Genomic DNA, 20191 nt, shown 5'->3' with positions numbered 1-20191 from the left:
CTGGCTCAGAGTTTCAGGGTTTAAACCCGAGGTACAAGCCTCTATATTGAACCACCCATTTGACCAAGATCATTTATTTGGCCCAAAAGTTGATGAAGCCCTCAAAGATGAAAATGGATACTGACACGGCGAAATCCATGGGAGCTCTACAGTCACACACTCCTAGGCGCTCTTTTCGCCGCTCTTCCTTTCGGGGCACGGGCAGGGGCTGCTCCTCGGATAGTGCATCCACGTCCTACAAATCCCCTCCTCAATCTACCTTCACAAAAGGTTATCAAAGAGGCGGATACAGAGGCAATAATAATAAGGGCAGAGGCAAGACAAATAACCGCCCGCTCTGCCACACCTCCTACCCAATGACTTTCCCCCGCTCCCTCCAGACCATTCCACTCCGGTCGGGGGCAGAATACAAGATTTCCTTCACGCCTGGGAGACAATCCCCTCAGACAGATGGGTGACCCAAATTATTCGTTCAGGGTATTGCCTAGAATTAACCTCTACCCCCCAAACATTCCACCCAGGCAACGCCCTATGTCTCAAGAACATACTACGTTACTAAAACAGGAGGTGCTCTCCCTCCTGCAAAAACAAGCCATCGAGCAGGTCCCCATAAACCAACAAAATTTAGGGGTCTACTCCCTGTACTTTCTGATTCCAAAGAGACGAGACTCTACGACCTATCCTAGATCTCAGACCTCTAAATACTTGCATACATTCAGACCATTTTCACATGGTAACCCTTCAACAGGTTCTTCCACTCCTCTCCCAGAACGACATCCTCACCACTCTGGACTTGAAAGACGCATACTTTCACATCCCAGTACACCAGGCTCACCGAAAGTACCTCAAATTTGTGGTGGACGGGCAACACTACCAGTTCAAGGTGCTCCCGTTCGGGGTAACCGCACCAAGGGTATTCACCAAGTGCCTAGCAGTAGTGGCTGCACACCTCAGAAGACAGCACATTCACGTCTTCCCCTACTTGGACGACTGGCTAATAAAAGCCACGTCCTACGAACAATGTGTGCAACACACGGCCGCTACAATCCAACTGCTTCACCAGCTAGGGTTCACAATGAACCATCAAAAGTCCCACCTGGTACCATCACACACAAAACAATACCTCGGTGCTACCATAGACACCTCAAAAGCCATAGCCTATCCCAATCCTGCCAGGATTGCAAACATACAGGCTCTGCGTCAAAAATTCATATTGCAACACTCTCCCAGCAAGAGTGTTTATGCAACTGATGGGGATGATGGCCTCTTGCATTTTCATAGTGCCCCATGCAAGACTCCAGATGCGTCCACTCCAAGAGTGCTTAGCATGCCAGTGGAACCAGGCCCAGGGGCAACTGACAGATCTGGTGTTGGTAGACGGTTGCACCCATCGCTCTCTGCAGTGGTGGAACACCACAAACCTTTCCAGAGATCGACCGTTCCTGGACCCGGTTCCACAAATAATCCTGACAACAGACGCATCGCTCTCGGGCTGGGGAGCTCATCTGTTACATCTCACAGTACAGGGCACATGGACGCCGCAACAGAAGTTACTCCACAGCAACCATCTGGAGTTACTGGCAATCTTCCTCACCCTAAAATCCTTCCAGACGCAGATTTCAGGCAAGGCAGTCCTTATTCGCACAGACATGACTGCCATTTACTACATTCAAAAACAGGGGGGCACACACTCTCCACAGCTCTCTCAATTAGCACAGAGCATATGGAGATGGGCAATTCCACAAAAAATCTTTCTCCTAGCCCAACACGTCCCAGGAGTCCAAAACACAGTGGCAGATCTGCTCAGCAGACAAACGCAGCAGATCCACGAATGGGAACTTCACCCACAGGTTCTTCACCCGTTCTTTCAGATGTGGCGGCATCCACAGATAGACCTATTCGCCACCCACGAAAACAAAAAATGCCCAAGCTTCGCCGCCAGATACCCACACCCATTGTCCAAAGGCAATGCGATGTGGATGAACTGGTCAAACAAATTTGCATACGCTTTTCCACCTCTCCCACTAATTCCATTAGTGGTGCGAAAGCTACAACAGCATTCCCTAACACTAATCCTAGTAGCTCCAACGTGGGCCAGACAACTGGGGTACACCACACTGCTGGAACTGTCGGTAGTACAACACCAAAAGCTGCACCTCTCACCATGCCTCCTAACCCAGAACCATGGAGAGATCAGGCACCCGGACCCAGCTCAGCTCAACCTTGCGATCTGGCTCCTGAGGTCCTAGAATTCGGATACCTTAACCTTCCCCCTGATTGCATGAATATTATCAGGGAAGCTAGACACCCTACTACTAGGGCATGCTATGCTGCAAAGTGAAAAAGACTGCAAGCTCGGGGATGAAGATTCTTCAGGTGCCACCACCACTTTGAGGGGTAAGTTGGGTAGTTGGAGGATAGGTAGGTACCCCGGAGTCGGGCACAGGGGGCCGCAGGGCGCCGGGTGCAGGGGTGCCTTTTGGTGTCAGGAAATCTTACCCTCTGTTCGCTGTTGGGGGGGGGGGGGGGGGGGTCGTGTCATCAGGAGCGTCTAGGTGGGTCCTTGGGTGCCGGATTCGGGGTCACAGTCGCTGGGGGGGGTGGATGTCCTCGGGGTCTTTGTCCACTCCGGCACAGGCCACGCTTGGCGGGTGCAGTGTGCAGGTTCCGGGCTGATGCCAGGGGTCACTTACTTGCTTTGAGCAGAACCATTGCTCGTGGGAGTCCCAGGTGCTCAGAGACACAAGATTGCCAGGTCCTCTGGGGTTTGTGAGGTTGCTGGCCACAGAAGGTGCCGCGATTTAGCAGGAACAGGTTCGACGGTCGACAGGCCGGTAGGGCTGGGGCCAAAATAGTTGGTGTCTTCCTCTTAGCAGCTGCACGGCAGGTCTTCTTTCTTCTTGATCTTCTTTGCTGATCTGGAATCAGAGGAAGGAAGGTTCAGGGTTCCCCTAAATACTAAATTTAGGGGTGTTACAGGTAGTAAAGGGCAGGAACCACTGGGTTCCTGTCCTGGGGTGGGTACACCCCCTATCCTGCCACCCTCCTGTGGGAGGGGGGCAGTGGCCTAGTCCTGATTGGGTAGGGCTCCCCATCTTCAAGATGGCGAGGGCCCGGAGATGTGCTTCACCTCGCATCCCCCACCTGAGGGGTGGGGTTGGCAGAGGCTGGCACACCCCCTTTACTCCCTTGGGGTTTCCCGTTAGTCTTCCCGCCAGAGTGCGGGTCAGAACCGGTGGGGGCCATGTTGCGGAGTACAGCAAGTGGCCTGGAGAACCTCACAAAGGCAGCATGCCTTTGAAGCTTCCCCCTGCCCATCCTAGAGGAGGAGACCTAGCACCTCGCCTAGGATGTGCATTGTTGCAGGCCCAGGAGAGCCGGGGCTCTCCAGCCAGGGGTCCAGTAACATGTCTGCTGTGTGGCAGCCTAGGCAGTCTCTCAGACAAGACGTGGATTGTAGGTTAGGTTTCAGGGGGCATCTCTAAGATGCCCTCTGTAGTGCTTTGTACATTAAATCCCACACTGGCATCAGTGCGGGTTTTATGTGCTGAGAAGTTTGATACCAAACTTCTCAGTCTTCAGTGTTGCCATTATGGTGCTGTGGAGTTCGTGTTTTACGAGCTCCCAGCACCATAATGTCTTTAAATGGTAGCACTGCACTTACAGGGCCCAGGAATGGACCTGGGTACTGTAGGGGCACAGGCCTCATGCTCCTGTGCCCACACCACTGGCATAGGGCACCCAGCTAGAGGGGTGGCTGATGTATGCCAGGGCAGTGTAGGGGGTGGACATGGCACACAGGGATGTGTGCCATGTCGACTTTGTTTTGTCTTGTACCCAGAATCTTGGCCTGCAAGGGCAGTGTGTGTTAGGGTACGGGGCCTCTAAGGGTGGCACAATGAGGGATGCAGCCCTTGGAGGCCTTCCCTGGTCACAAGGCCCTGGGTACCTAGGATACCATTTACCAGGGGCTGACGTGTCCAGGGTTTGCCAATTTGTTTTTGAGGTTTTCGTTTAGGGAAGGAACATAGGCCCTGGGCACCTGAGTGGCAGGAGTCCAGGGCACACTCAGTCAAAGTACATTCAGCAATTCAGCAAAAAGTGGGGGCATACCATGCAAGAAAGATGGCACTTTCTCACAAGCATTCTCCACACCTGATGGACATTATCTGTGAGCTTCCCCAGGCCACTTGCAACCCCCACTCTGGCGGGAAGCTTGGCCGGAAACCCCAAGTAGGGACAGGGCATGTGCCAGCCTGCCAACCCCACCCCTCAGGTGGGGGAGGTGAGGTGAAACACATCTCCGGGCGCTCACCATCTTGAAGATGGGAGGCCCCACCCAATCAGGACTAGGCTACTGCCCCCCTCCCACAGGAGAGTGGCAGAATAGGGGTGTACCCACCCCAGGACAGGGACCCATTGGTCCCTGCCCTTCACCTACCTGTAACGCCCCTAAGTCTAGTGTTTAGGGACACCCTGAAACTTCCTTCCCCAGATTCCGAAATGCAAAGAAGAGCAAGAAGAAAGAAGACCTGCCCTGCAGCTGCTAAGAAGAGGAAGACACCAACTGCTTTGGCTCCATCCCTACCGGCCTGTCGACCCTCGAACCTGCTCCTGCTACAAACCGGCACCTCTTGTGGCCAGCAACCTCACAAACCCCGGAGGACCTGGCTACCTTTTGGCTCTAAGCACCTGGGACTCCCATGAGTAGAGGCTCTACTCAAAATCTACTTCTAATCCCGGTCATCAGCCCGGAACTGCGAACCCTACACACTCTGCACCAGCCAAGCCTGGTTGTGCCGGAGTGAACAAAGACCACGAGGACGACACCACGGCGACTTTGACCCAGAGTCCGGCACCCAAGGACTTCCCTCGACGCTCCTGACTGCTGCAGCCTCAGAACCAGGTACCCCCCCAACCGCGATCAACAGAGGGTAAGATTCCCGACACAAAAGGCACCCCTGCACCCGGCGCCCTACGGCCCCCTGTGCCCAACTCCTGGGTAACTACCTATCCTCCAACTACCCAACTTACCTCTCGAAGTGGTGGTGGCACCTGAAGAATCTTCGTCCCCGAGCTTGCAGTCTTTTTCTAAACCGGAGCTTTCCCATTGAAATCAATTGAGCGCCCAAAGGCTCAAAAGCACCCTGCACCCAGCTGCCCGAGTGGCCCTGACAGTGCAGCTTCTACACCTATTTACTGCCCCATTTGCCCTGAGCAAGTGACCAGGAGCCCAGCTCCCACAGCCGCATGGCCTGCTAGTCTGCAGCCACCAACCAAGGGCCCCCTGCCTCCCATAGGATAACATTGGGCCTAACTCACTCTGCACCCGTCTGCCCCTGTGCCGCTGAGGGTGTAACAACTGTACTTACCTGACCATGGGGGACCCCTGAGTCTATGCCCAGAACCTCAACTCTGCCAGTCGAGTACTTACCCTTAAACCGATAACTCTATTTTCCTCATAGGGTAACATTGACTGGCTTTTTCCTGAAAATTCTTCTAAGTGTGGACTTTTCAAATCTTAAAATATTCACCAAAAATCAGCCGAGTAACAAACGAAAATACTCACCTGCTCTCAGGTGAGCTCCCAGTGCTGGATCTTGGTGCCCAGCACTGACTCTGAAAAATACTTACAACTGTACTTATCCTTAACCCAATTTTCTCCCATAGGAAACCATTGACTGTTTTTCTGTGAAATTTCTTCTAAGTGTCAATTTTCAAACTTCTAAATATTCCTTAAAAATCGCCTGTATAACTTAAACGCAGTTTCTCAACTACTTACAGGTGGTACACTCGTGCTGGGTCCAGGATCCAACATGGACTTAAAAAAAAGTAACCATAACCCCACTTACCTGCTAAGTGAACTTCCTCCCATAGGATAACATTGGTAATTTGATTAGAAAAAGTTTCGAAGTGTTAACTTTTAATATAGCAAAATATTGCTTAAAATTCACCACAGTAACTAAAACGTATTTACTCGTTTCCAAGAACTGTCCCTGGATTGAATCTAGGCTCCTGTCCTGGAGTTAGAAAAGTATTCCTGAAAGTAATAAATTGCATATAACTTAAAATTCCCATTGAGCTCAAAGTATTATTGTGTTTGAAATTGTGTTGCCTATTACAACAAACAGTAACTATTGCATTGCAAGTCTATTGCCTCTTGCAAAGTATTTAACTAAAGCATCTCATTCTGAGAAAGTATATTTTAAATCCAATTGTTGGTTCTAAAATAAAACCATATATTTTTATATATAAACCATTGGCCTAGAGTTCAGTTCTTGTGTGTGAGACCATTTACTGACTGAGTGTGTACAACAAATGCTTTACACTGCCCTCTGATACTGCCTTGCTGCTCGACCAAGCTACTGCTTTAGAGAGTAAGGTTATATCTAACTTTAGCCTCTGCCAAACCTCTGGGGGCTGTGGACTATGTACACACTGTACCTATTTGGGAACAGTATATATAGGGTCACTTTCCTACATCATGTGACTATTCTCTTAGTCACACTTGTGCTCGAAATCTGAGGTATGGTGGCTCTTCAGGGGAGATGAGTTCTGAGGCTTGTCTCTGATTGATTGAAGTTTGGGTCTATTCTAATGCTGTAGATTGGTTTACAAATGTACTTTTTTCTCAATGCTTCCTAATGTACTTCTAATAGTACTCTATAATTAAGTTCTGTGGGACTTTGACCATGATTACGGTGAGATTCAATCATGTGAGTCTATGAAAGATATCAATACTGGAGAACCACAGTGTACATGTATGTAATTTATTTTTTCCATGGAACATGGCTGCCCGGTCGCTGTGCATGTCCGGTTGAGCCATCCGTACCTTCCTCCGCTGATAGGATTTAGAACTCTCTCAACTGGATTCTGTGCCAGGTTACCTAAAACGGTTACAGTGGTTCTGGGATGGCGCTTTCAGTCAGTGTGGTATGACGGAGGGTCCTGCTGTTTCCATTACGCTGCTGCCAACCACAGCATTCCGCCTCGCCCTGATGCACCGAGATATCGCATCAAATGCTAGCTCATGTTGAAGGGGTGAAATTGTAATTGCTTTAGGCATTGTGAGCGGTGTACAGACTTTTGTTGCTGGTATTAGAGATTGATGGGAGCAGCGCACTCCCTTAATGTACTCGAGTGGTGGATGCTGTTCCTCTGACGCAACTCGTTGTTCTTTTTTAGACTTGGATCTCCTCATCTCCTGCCTGCCACGTCTGGAAGGGCCTGTACTGGAGCTGTCTGAATCCTCACGACGACTGCTGGAGGACCTGATGATGGAAGGTGACCTTCTAGAGGTGTCGTTGGATGAAGATCACACCATCTGGAAAGTTCTGCAGGGATCCCAACCACCCAACTTGGAGAAGCTGCGCAAGTTAGTGGAGGTAGGACATACTGCTTTCTTTCTGTTTTGCTCTGGCCTCTTCAAGTATTTATGGCCTTCTGCACCTTTAAGGAACGAAAAGAAGATTGGCAATCGCACCCCTGTTAATATCCTGGAATACCGATCGGTTTATCTAGTATTGAGTGCTGACTGGTATCGTCTCCTGGGCTCAAGAAGTTGGGCAATATACATTTTTGATTCGATTCCTCAAAAGGCAAAAATTTCCCCACTTTGCACTCCATTGGTTAAAATGTTTGAAAAGTTGGATTTTAATCCTAATGACGGTTTGAATCTGTTTTATTAATTTATTTTGAGGGTTTTATAGAGCACGAACCAGATCTTTGCGGATATCCGAGCGCTTTACATTAAGCAACTGTTAGTTATACAAACAAATAAATGCAGGTAACTCATGTATACAGAACATCTAGTGCAAAAAGCAGTAGGGTACATAACAGGAACATCCCCATTGAGTCAAGTCAAGGACAGATAAAGTGAGTAGGATGTTTAGTTGGACCCTTAACATAGTAAGGATTACTAGTAAGGGAGCTGTTGATCTCGCAGTTTAGTCAGTGTTCTGGTGAATTTTGCCATGAGATCCGCTTTAACTTCCAGTCTGGTTTCTGGGGAAGTGTATTCCATATCCTGGTCGCCATCCCCGCGAAGGATCGTTTATGTTTTCTTCTTGTTGAACCTTTGAGGTTTCAGTAGTAGGTTTTCCGCACTCCTTGAGGATCTAAGACCACCAGAGATAGTCAGTTTCTGTGCGAGGTAGCTGGGTGCATTATGATGTAGTGCCTAATGTGTCCTACACGCTATTTTTAGATGAATTCTGGCTTCAAGCGGTTGCCAGCTCAAGGATTTTAAATCTGGGGAAATGTGGGAACTTCTTTTCGAGCCAGTGATGAGTCTCGCTGCAGCGTTTGAGGCTCTTAGGGGAGCTGTTGTAGCTTTTGGAAGGCCACATAAAGAGACACTTCTGTACTCCACTCGAGGGATAATTAGAGCTTGTACTGCCAGCTTGAAATCATTGACTGGCAGGAAGGGTTTCAGCTTCCTCAGTGTGTTTATCTGGAAGTTTGCTCTGTAGCGTTGCTAATGTGTTTTTGCATAGTGAGGTTGCTGTCGAGAGTAATTCCCAAAGATTTCGCTGAGTCCGCAATGGTTGGTTGATGCTTAAGTGCAGTAAGATGTTCAAGACTTGCATTAAGGGGACTTTGGCGGGTGGAGCTATAAGGAGGAATTCGTTTTTTAGAGCGTTCAATTTGAGATGGTTTTCTGCCAGCCAGGTCTGGGTGTTCCTGAGCGTGCAGTTAACCAATACCTTCGTGAATATCCGCGGCGCGGATCTGAGTCCGAAAGGCAGGACCTTGAATTGAAAGTGGCTGTTGGCTAATGTAAAGCGTAGAAACCTCCTGTGGGCTGGGTGGATCGGAACATGAAAGTATGCGTCATCGAGATCCAGAGTGGCCATGTAATCGCCTGGGTTGAAGCTTCAAAATGCCCTGTAGGGATACCATCCGAAACGATAACTGTATGAGATAGGTGTTGAGCTCCCTCAGGTCTAAAATTGGTTGCCACTTTTCTACTGTCTTTCGAACAAGGAAGAACCGGGAATAGAATCCTTCGCCTCGCTGGGACAGAGGCACCGGTTCTATTGCTCCTTTCAGAAGCAGTTGGTGAGCTTCTAGACGTAGAAGGTGCAGATGTTTGGATTCGGAGTCACGAGGGGCTCTGGATAGTGGAAGGTGTTGAAACTCCAGCATGTGGCCAAACCGGATGATATTGAGGACCCACCGATCTGATGAGGTGATCTCCCAGTTGTGGAAGCATTGTGATATCCTGCCCCCCACTGATGTTACAGGGGGCGAAGGAACAGTAGACTGAGCCTGAACGCCGCTATTGATGTTTAGAAGAATCTCGTCCCTGTCGTCCTCTTGAAGGCTGGCGAGAGAAAGACTACGATTGGCCCTGGCGCTGAGAATACTGGGGTCTGTAAGATTGCGCTTGTTGTGAATAGGAGGAAAAACGCTGCTGTTGATAACCACCTCTGTACAAAGAAAAACCTCTCCCTCTTGCACCACGGAAAGGTACTTTGCGGTAATGCATGGGCCCAAGGGACCTTGCCGTATCTGTATCCTTTTATTTCCTACAGTGCATCGTCCACATGCTTGCCAAAAAGCATTTCTCTATCAAACTGTAGGTCTAGATTTTATTTTGAACCTCCGGGCGAAACCAGGTGGCCCAAAGCCAACCTTGCCGTCTTAGGACAGCAGCACCAGCCAAAGCGCGACAAGCAGTGTTAGCAATGTCCATAGCGCAATCTATGATCTCTGAAGAACGCTCTCCTTTCTCCAGAATCGTTTTTGCGTCAGCCTTAGATTCATCTGATAGCTGGCCAATGTATGGAGTGAAATCGCACCACATTTGGCGATCATATCGTCCCAGAATTGCTAAAGCGTTTCCTGCCCTGGCAAGAAGGCTGGACATAAAAGAGAATCTTTTTTCCCACATTGTCTAGTCGTCTACCCTCCTTATCCGGTGGTGTGGTAAGGGGTGCGACGGATTCTTCGACTTTCTTTGGGCCGCTTTAGATGACAGAATCCGGCTTTGGTTGGCCAATTAGATAAGCGGTGCCATCAGCAGGAAATTTATATTTCTTCAACAGCCGCGGAAGACCAGGGATGACGGTAGCTGGAGACTGCATCACCTTAATCCCCTCACTCCATATATGTTCCACAATCTGGATAGAACGCACAGACTTTGTAAAGGGTTCTTTAAAATCCATAAAGAAAACATTCCGATTGTTCAGAAGGTATGGGAAGGTCAAACCGTTTTGAAGCCCTGTCCATGAGGTTATGGAAACCTCCAATGTCCGCTGGAGGAGAATCCACAGGATCCAGCGACAGTGAAGCGGGATCCGGAATGACGTAGTCGTCCCATTCCCTATGTGGATCTGGGGCTTGTCCTACGCTCTGGTCATCTGATGAATCGTCATGCCCCGTGACGACATTCTGGTGACGTTCTGATGGTTCCTGGTCCGAAGGTTGAGGAAGCTGAGGAACTACCATAGTCGGAGGTGGCAGCGATGGAACCTGCACAGATTGTTGGTCAGAGGGATGTGATGGAAACCTCCTCTTATAATCCAACAACATGAACTGCAGATCAGTAATGAGCGAAGACGGCATGGCTATCATTGCCTGCTGCAATTGTTCCTGTGGTCTTGTTTGCGGCATATATTGTTGCTGGTCCATAAGTCTTTCAAGTCTGAGTCCTGGTATTTTACTCATAATTAGGATGGACTATATGCATCCCCATAAGTACCATCCTCCTCATCTGAGAATTCCTCCTCTTCTAAAAGGAGTGCGGGAGGTAATGGTGTCACCCTCCGAGGAGATGTCATCTCTGGCATTATCTTTCTTTTAATTTAAATTCCCACTTTTTTTAATCGTCGACTACGTAGTCGTCGAAGGGATCGCAGATAAAATTTGGACTGTCGACGACGATGGAATGATTGTCGACGGAACCATCGACGAGCTAGTCGTCGATACCACTGTAGATTACATTTTCGTCGTCGAAACCATCGCCGACGTCATCCTCGTCGACGTCTATGTAGTAATGATCGTCGTCGACATTGTAACTGGCATCACCTGTAGCGTCGACTATGTTGCTGTCTGTCGTTGACGCCGCTCTAGTCGACGTGCCCATCGACGGAGCTGGAACCAACGTCAGGTGAATGTTTGTCGTCGTCGACGTACCTGAAGCTGTCGTCGACTGATGGATTTTCTTCTCAGTTTTCCCCTGTGGAGGTTCTGAAGCTGGGTTTTTTAACAGCTTTTGTTTCCCAGATGGTGGAGGGGAAATAGAAGTCCCCTGGCTCGCCTTTTGATTAGAAAGTACCTCAGAAAACCAGTCCTTCCCCTTCCTTTGCACTTCGGTGAGGAGATTTTAAGGGACTGCGCCTGTCGGACCTATCAGAGGTCTTTTGCAAGGCCTTAGCAGGGGAGTCAGCTGAAGTTGAAGAAGACCTACCCTTTTTTGGGGATCTCCTCGAAGATGTTGCAGAGGAGGTCTCATCGCTGTCACTGGATACAGTCTCTTTTTGTGACTTTAGCTTTTGTAGCCAGGTTAGTTAACGTCCCTCGCGGTCTCTAAGGGTCTTTGATGAGAAGGTCCGGCAGATTTTACAGTCCGTTGCCTTGTGGTCAGGGTACAAGCAATAAATGCAATCTTTATGCTTGTCCTCCACATAAAGCCTTTTCTTTGAACAAGTGGCACAGGCTTTAAATAAAGCTTTTTTTTCTCCTTGTCTGCCATCCTGAAGAGAAATAGCAGTGAAAGATGAAAAATCCAGAAGTTGAAGAGAAATCTGAGCAGAGCTCAGTGGAGACTCACTTAGCACATCGTGCGGTAGAAAATCTGAGGCTCTCTCAGTGAGGTTCTATGGGGTGAGGCTAATCTGATTGGTTGTTGCTTTAGTTTGGTCTCTTTTACAAAAAGATAGATATGCTACAAAATGAGATGAGGCCTAGGCCTTTCCTTCTCTTTTGTATCTACTGCTATGTTATTTTTCTATTTACCGAGACTCCCATTCCGACGACGGGGAATGATACAAGCTATGAGAATCTATGAAAGTTCCTATACTGGAGTAACTGATACCCTCTGTCGTGCATTTTACATTAAATCCCACACTGGCATCAGTGTGGGTTTAATGTGCTAAGAAGTTTGATACCAAACTTCCCAGTCTTCAGTGCAGCCATTATGGTGTTGTGGAGTTCGTAATGACAAACTCCCAGCACCATATACTCTTAATGGCAGCACTGCACTTAGTGCCCAGGAATGGACTTGGGCACTGTAGGGGTACAGGGTTCAATCACCTGTTCCCTCACCTCTGGCATAGGGCACCCAACTAGAGGGGTGACTGATATATGCCAGGGCAGTGGTTTGTTGGCACTGCACACAGGGATGTGTGCCATGTCGACTCTTCACTTTGTTCTGCACCAAGGCACTCAGTCTGCAAAGGCAGTGTGTGTGTGTCAGGGTACAGGGCCTCTGAGGATGGCACAGTAAGGGCTGCAGCCCTTAGAGGCCTTCTCTGGTCACAGTGCCCTGGGTACCTGTGGTACCATATACCAGGGGCTGACACATGGCCAGAGATGCCAATTGGGTTTAGGCTTCAATGCAGTTTTAAGGAAGGAATATAGGCCCTGGGTATCTGATTAACAGGAGCCCAGGGCACACTCAGTCAAAGCACATTAGCAATTCAGCAAAAAGTGGGAGTATACCATGCAAGAAAGAGGGCACTTTCTCACAAAGACTAATGCCTTTCGGGCTGGGACCTTCATCAGGGGCTGATTCTTAAAATGTAACACCATACATTAATCTAGATTACTGAAAACCACCTCAAGGGTTAGAATTTGCCTTTAGGCTCTGGGGGAGCCACATAAATGCTAGATTTAGCGGGGTTACTGGGGAGTAACCAGGACTAAATTCAAATTTCAAAGCTTTATTCGATTATTAAAAAACAATCATAAAAGCATACATTGTTAAAATACAGAATAAAATACAGAACATACATCAGATATTACAGTAAACGAAGCAGCTTAAATGGCATCAAGTATGTTGGCCAGACAATCTAATGTTTATAGAAAAACCACGGTTAGAACTCCAGGCTTTTCCTATGGGAGACAGCTTTTAATATAAAGGTAGCGGTAAAAAAACAAATGTCCAACATATCCAGTCCAAATAACAATTTCATCGCTTGGGCAGTAGTGAACACACAGTATTTCTTAAAAACAGGTTTGAGATAGTAAAGACGAAGATGCAGATAAAAAGGGCAAATAAGCATAAAGTGCAATGGGCTTTGCTTAGTTGAGCCGTCACAAGGGCAAGGTGTTGGGCTATACATTTTCATCTGTGGAAAGGCCACCAGGTTATGGGCAATGCCTAATCTCAACCTAGTGAGAACAAACTGGTGAGATTGTTTGGTAATGGCTTTTAAATACATAGGCAAGCCCGAGACAACCGACATGTTAGAGTGGTAAAAAACATGGGTTGACGAGAGGCTACATTGAACACTACGCAGGTTAGATTTGGTCCCTAGAAAAACGTTTTTAAGCTCCTTTTTAGGTATAGTGACAGCGCTCAGGGGCTCATCAAAAATGTCAAGATTAAAAATTTCACTGTAGGAAGATGAAACATAATTTAACTAGGGTATCTTACGAACATTATCCAACCGAAGACAGTCTAAAATGATTTGCCTGGTAAATCCTGTCTCACCCTTAGCCCAAATTGACCTCCAAGCCATAAGAGGTCTCAATCCCGTTAGATCTGTAAGATAATCAAGGCCCACCTCTCTGACTTAGTTCAGTAGATGCCGAGGAGGGAAGGCAAAGGAGTCTTTTAAGGAACTGGTTCTCTGTAACTTGTAGATCCCTGTGTTTACAGTAGCCCCATATACCTGAACCGTATAAGGCAATAGATACACATCTATGCCTATAGATGTTTAACATGTCAGGGATGCGACGACTGCCTAATTTGAATGCAAAGCGGAATACTCGAGAGGAGCTTTTGCCCATCTTGGCATTCACATTTAAAATCTCAGGTGCCCAAGTTCCTCTATTATGAAAAGTTATGCCAAGATAACAGAATTTGTCCACTACCTCAATTCTATGATGTGAGAAAGTGGGTTTCTGTTGCAGTAACCCCCCCTTTTTTTGCCTAATAGCTGATGCACTTTTCCTTGTTGTGCCCTGGGCTCCTGCCAATCAGGTGCCCAGGGCCTATGTTCCTTCCTTAAAACACACAAACTCCCAATTGGCAAACCCTGGCCACATGTCAGCCCCTGGTAAATGGTACCCTAGGTACCCAGGGCCTTGTGACCAGGGAAGGCCTCTAAGGGCTGCAGCACTCATTGTGCCACCCTTAGAGGCCCTGTACCCTTACACACACACACTGCCTTTGCAGGCTGAGTGTCTGGGTGCAGGACAAAACAAAGAGTCGACATGGCACACATCTCTGTGTGCCATGCCCATTACCTATACTGCCAAGGCATATGTCAGCCACCCCTCTGGCTGGGTGCCTTATGCCTATGGTGTGGGCACAGGAGCAGGAGCCCTGTGCCCCTACAGTACCCAGGTCCATTCCTGGGCACTGTAAGTACAGTGCTGCCTTTTACAAGTACATGGTGCTGAGGGCTCGTCAAACACGAACTCCACAGCACCATAAGGGCAACACTGAAGACTGGGAAGTTTGGTATCAAACTTCTCAGCACATTAAACCCACACTGATGCCAGTGTGGGATTTAATGTACTAAGCACCCCAGAGGGCATCTTAGAGATGCCCCCTTACAGCTAACCTACAATCCACGTCTGCTCTGAGGCTGCCCAGGCTGCCACACAGCAGACACGTTGCTGGACCCCTGGGTGGGAGAGCCCCTGCTCTCCCGGGCCTGCAACAATGCACATCCTGGGTGAGGTGAGAAATCTCCTCCCCCAGGATGAGCAAAGGGAAGCTTCAAAGGCACGCCGCCAGTTGGAGTTTCCCCAGGCCACTGCAACCCCCCACTCTGGCAGGAAGCTTGGCCGGAAACCCCATACAAGGACAGGGGATGTGCCAGCCTGCCCACCCCACCCCTCAGGTGGGGGAGGCGAGGTGAAGCACATCTCCAGGCTCTCGCCATCTTGAAGATGGGAGGCCCTACCCTATCAGGATTAGGCTACTGCCCTCCTCCCACAGGAGAGAGGCAGGATAGGGGGTGTACCCACCCCAGGACAAGGACCCATTGGTCCCTGGCCTTCACCTACCTGTAACGCCCCTAAATCTAGTATTTAGGGGCCCCCTGAACCTTCCTTCCCCAGATTCCAGATAGAAACTTACAAGAAGAGCAAGAAGAAAAAAAGACCTGCCCTGCAGCTGCTAAAAAGAGGAAGACACCAACTGCTTTGGCCCCAGCCCTACCGGCCTGTCGACCCTCGAACCTGCTCCTGCTCCAGCGCGGCATCTCTTGTGGCCAGCAACCTCAAAAACCCCGGAGGACCTGGCTACCTTTGACCTCTGATTCCCTGGGACTCCCATGAGTAGAGGCTCTACTCGAGAAACCTATTCCTAACTCCTGGCAGCAGCCCGGAACCGCGGACCCAACACACTCTGCACCAGCCAAGCCTGGCCAGTGCCGGAGTGGACAAAGACCCTGAGGACGACCCCACGGCGACTGTGACCCCGAGTCCGGCACCCAAGGACCCCCCTCGACATCCTGGACGAAGCCTGCAGCCTCAGAACAGAGTGCCACCCCAGCCGCGATCAACCAGAGGGTAAGATTCCCGACGTCAAAAGGCACCCCTGCACCCGGCGCCCTGCGGCCTCCTGTGCCCAATCCCGGGGTACCCACCTAACCTACAACTACCCAACTTACCCCTCGAAGTGGTGGTGGCACCGGAAACATCCTCGTCCCCGAGCCTGCAGCCTTTTTCCAAACCGGAACATTCCCATTGACTTCCCTTGAGCGCCCGAAGGCTCAAAAGCACCCTGCACCCAGCCGCCCGAGTGGCCCTGGCAGTGCACTCTCTACACTAACTTACTTCCCCACTTGCCCTGAGTAAGTGACCAGGAGCCCAGCTCCCACAGACGCGTGGCTTGCCAGACAGCAGCCACCAACCAAGGCCCCCCTATCCCTCATAGGATAACATTGGGCCCAACTCTCTCTGCACCCGGCCGTCCTGAAACCGCTGAGGGTGAACCAACTGTACCTACCTGACACTGGGGGACCCCTGAGTCCATGCCCGGAATTTCAACACTACCAGTCGAGTACTTACCCTTAAACCGCTAACTTCATTTTCCTCATAGGGTAACCTTGACTGGCTTTTTCTTCAAAAATCTTCTAAGTGTGAACTTTTCAAAACTGCAAAAATTCACCAAAAATCAGCCAAGTGACAAAAACGAATTTACTCACCTGCTCCTAGGTGAGCTCCCAGTGCTGGATCTTGGTGCCCAGCCCTGACTCTGAAAAGTGTTCACAACTATACTTACTTCTAACTCATTTTTCTCCCATAGGAAACCATTGTCTGCTTTTCTGTGAAATTTCTTCTAAGTGTCTACTTTTGCAAATTTGAAATATTCTTTTAAAATCGTACCATTTCTGCAAACGAAATTACTTACCTGCATTTGATAAGGACCCCAGTCCTGGGTCTAGGCACCCAGTCCTGGATTACTAAAGTAACGATAAAGTACTCTACCTGCAATTTGAATTTCTTGCCATAGAGATCCATTGAATGTTTTCTGTGAAATATTTTCTAAGTGCTAACTTTTGAAATAGCTAAATATTATTTAAAAATCATTACAGTTATTAAGTCGACTTTCATCACTTGATTCTGAATACTGACCCCAGGCTGGTTCTAGGATCCAGACCTGGAATTCCAAAAGTAATCTGAAAAGTAATTTATTACAAATAACCTGAATTTACCATTGAGCTCAATGCATTGTTATGTTTAGGAAATAGGATTGTTTATTGCAACCAACTGTGACTGTTTACACAAATTTATTGCTTGAAACAAAAGTATTTATATTCAACCTCTCATTCTGAGAAAGTATATTTTTACCCCCTTGTGGTTCTAAAAATAAAACAAGCATATATTTTATATATACAAATCATTGGCCTAGAGTTCAGTTATTGAGTGTGTGAAACCATTTGCTGACTGAGTGTGTACAATAAATGCTTTACACTGTCCTCTGGTACTGCCTTACTGCTCGACCAAGCTACCACTTTTGAGAGTAAGGTCAGACCTAACTTTGACCTCTATCAGCCTCTGGGGGACTGTGGACTCTGTACACCCTGTACCTATTAGGGAACAGTATATACAGAGCCACTTTCTCACATTGGTGGATCAGCGGTGGGATACAAACTTGCATTTGTTGGACTACTTGGTTACCATCTGATCACACGACAGAACTCTTAAAAATTGCCTTTAGAATTCTGATTGGTTTTTCCAAAATTACTAAAAGTCTTGCTAGGGCCTTGCTTAAGTCCCATTAGAATTTTAGAAAAATAAAAGTCACTATAGTCAGGGTAGAGGGTTAGAACTGTCAGGTTAGAATGTCTCAAACAAACCCAGCTATTAGTGATAATAATAACATGGACCTGGTGGAGGAGCTCGACCTCACACCTTACTTACACTTGTCTTTCAAGGAATTGAGGTCCTTATGTAAACTCAAAAATTTACAAATGGGTCAGCATCCAACCAAACAAGGGCTCCAGGAGCTCCTGGCTGAGTATGCTAAAGACCACCCATCTGAACATGGTGATGGCCAGTCAGATGAGGAAAGGGAAACAGGGGAGGAGGATAGCAACCTCCCCATACTATTCCCTAGGGAGGAGATGGCACCCATACCCTCCAACTCAAGACATAGCATCTGGGCACCTAGAGACCACACAGGTGGCTCTGGTCCCAGAGACAACACTGGGGGTCCCCCCAGTGAAGAGGACAGCCTTATGAGGCTGGCCAAAAGAATAGATCTAGAGTCCAGGCTCCTGGCTCTAGAAAAGGAAAGGAGAGAGATGGGTTTAGCACCCATCAATGGTGGCAGCAATAATAAAAACAAGGATAGGGAGGAAACTTCTGACCTTAAAATCCCCAAAGGGATTGTCCCTAAATTTGAGGAAGGTGATGATATCACCAAATGGTTCACAGCCTTTGAGAGGGCTTGTGATATCAGGAAAGTAAAGAAACCTCTCTGGGGGGCACTCCTGTGGGAACTGTTCTCTGGTAACTGCAGGGACAGGCTTCTGACTCTCTCTGGGCCAGAAGCAGGATCCTATGACCTCATGAAGAAAGCTCTGATTGAGGGATTTGGATTCACCACTGAGGAGTATAGAATTAGATTCAGGGGGGCTCACAAAACCCAGACCCAGTCCTGGATTGATTTTGTAGATTTCTCAGTGAAGACACTGGATGGTTGGTTAGCTGGACATGGTGTGCAGGATTTTACTGGATTGTACAATTTATTCATGAAGGAACATATTTTGAGTAACTGCACAAATGAAAAGTTGCATCAGCATTTGGTAGACCTAGGTCTAAAATCCCCCCAAGAATTGGGAAAAAGAGCAGACCACTGGGTCAAGACTAGGGTGACTAGGACGTTCACTGGGAGGGACCAGAACCAAGGGGTCCCAAAACCTCCCCAGAAGAAAGAGAGCGAACCCCTTGTGGATAAAAGAAAGGAGACCCAGGTAGCCCCCCCAAAACCTGACCAGGAGGGTGGGCCCAAAGACACCTCACAAACTAAACCAGGGTACCAAGGTAAGAATTGGGATCCCAACAGAATATGGTGTTTCAACTGTCAGAAGGCTGGACACCACACCAAGGACTCTAGCTGTCCTAAAAATAAGGTTCCTAGTACAGCCCCAGGGGTGATTAGTGTAGCCCCAGGGGTTGCCAGTGTAGCTTGGGAGGGAGGGTCCTCAGATGAGGAAGTCCTCCTAGCTTTCAACTGGGGAATGGGCCCAAGAAGCAAGCTGGAGATCCCAGAAGGAAGTAGACACTTCCACCACCTACTGGTGAATGGAATCCCAGCCACTGCCCTGAGAGATACCTGTGCCAGTCACACTGTGGTACATGACAGGTTGGTATTCCCACACCAATATGTCTCAGGGGAAACAAGAAGGGTAAGAACTGTCCCAGGGGGAGTCACTGTTAGGCCTGTGGCTATCGTGCCCCTAGCCACAGCTGGGTCCCTTAGATGGAGGAAAGTGATAGTCAGTAAAAACCTCCCCCTTGATTGTCTCTTGGGGAATGATCACTTAGATGTGGAACTGAGCCAAAGAGAGGTGCTGGCCCAATGCCAGGCCTCGCCCAAAGAACCTGTGGGGGCTCAACCTGCAGTCAGTGCAGCTGAGTCCCAAAAGAGTGAGAAGAAACAGGGTAGGAAAGGTGGGCAACTGTTAGCCACAGTTCCAGAGAGCCAGGGAGATTCTATCCCAGTAAGGGAAAACTCCCACAATGGCACTGGTAAAGCCCCCCCTAGCCAACAGCAAGACCTGACTAGTCAGAAAACTGTCCAGCCTGAATTAGTGGCTCCTCAGGTGGCAGAACAAGGGGTAGAGGAGGGGTGTTCCCTACCAAGAGTAGGGACCCCCTATCCTCAAACAGACCAACAGCCAGGACCCAAAGAGAACTATAAAATAGCCCCCTCACTTGCCAGTCAGGAGCTAAAGGTATGGTACTGGGCACTGACAGCTGTCAGCAGCCTCTGCTGGGTGTTAGCCTTCATGGCAGCCCTATCCTTGGCATGGTGGCCTAACCCCCTGCCAAATAGCAAGTCAGGCCCCCTGACCTTATTGGTCATGGTGGGGTTGCTCAAGCTGTGGGTAGCCTCTGTGGGTAAGCTGGGCCTAGCCCTGGCTAGGTTAGAAACTACCGAGGTATACACCTCTAAACCCAAAATAGAAAGATGGGACCAGGACAGTAAAAGACAAGGAGAGGAGCCTTGGGAGTTAGGTCCTGAAACTAATAAAACAGGCCAGCTCCCCAAAGGGACTGACCTAGGCAGAAGGATGTAAGGCAGAGTAGGCCCTGCAACTTTCAAACCACTTCCCCAACTCTTCCTCGCCTGAAAGACTAGGTAGACTCTCCCAGCTTTGGCAGAAGTCTCCTGGCCTTTGGGCTGGGGGGGGCTTGTGTGAGAAAGTGGGTTTCTGTTGCAGTAACCCCCCCTTTTTTTGCCTAATAGCTGATGCACTTTTCCTTGTTGTGCCCTGGGCTCCTGCCAATCAGGTGCCCAGGGCCTATGTTCCTTCCTTAAAACACACAAACTCCC

At 48.8% G+C, this 20191-nt stretch overlaps 1 protein-coding gene across 4 annotated transcripts in view; it reads left to right on the top strand.

Moving 5' to 3' along the window:
* KDM5C (lysine demethylase 5C) overlaps window positions 1-20191 on the top strand; it is a 601345-nt gene that overhangs the window by 532733 nt on the left and 48421 nt on the right. For all 4 annotated transcript variants that reach the window (XM_085629900.1, XM_085629899.1, XM_085629902.1 and 1 more), the window contains one exon: window positions 7186-7385. In XM_085629900.1, the coding sequence (XP_085486026.1) occupies window positions 7186-7385 (200 nt within the window). The remainder of the gene's footprint in view (window positions 1-7185; window positions 7386-20191) is intronic.

The sequence above is a fragment of the Triturus cristatus genome, chromosome 10 (genome assembly GCF_964204655.1).
Source record: "Triturus cristatus chromosome 10, aTriCri1.1, whole genome shotgun sequence".
NCBI lineage: Eukaryota > Metazoa > Chordata > Amphibia > Caudata > Salamandridae > Triturus > Triturus cristatus.
Note: the sequence above shows the minus strand (reverse complement) of the source record. Positions and strands in the feature narration are given on the sequence as shown.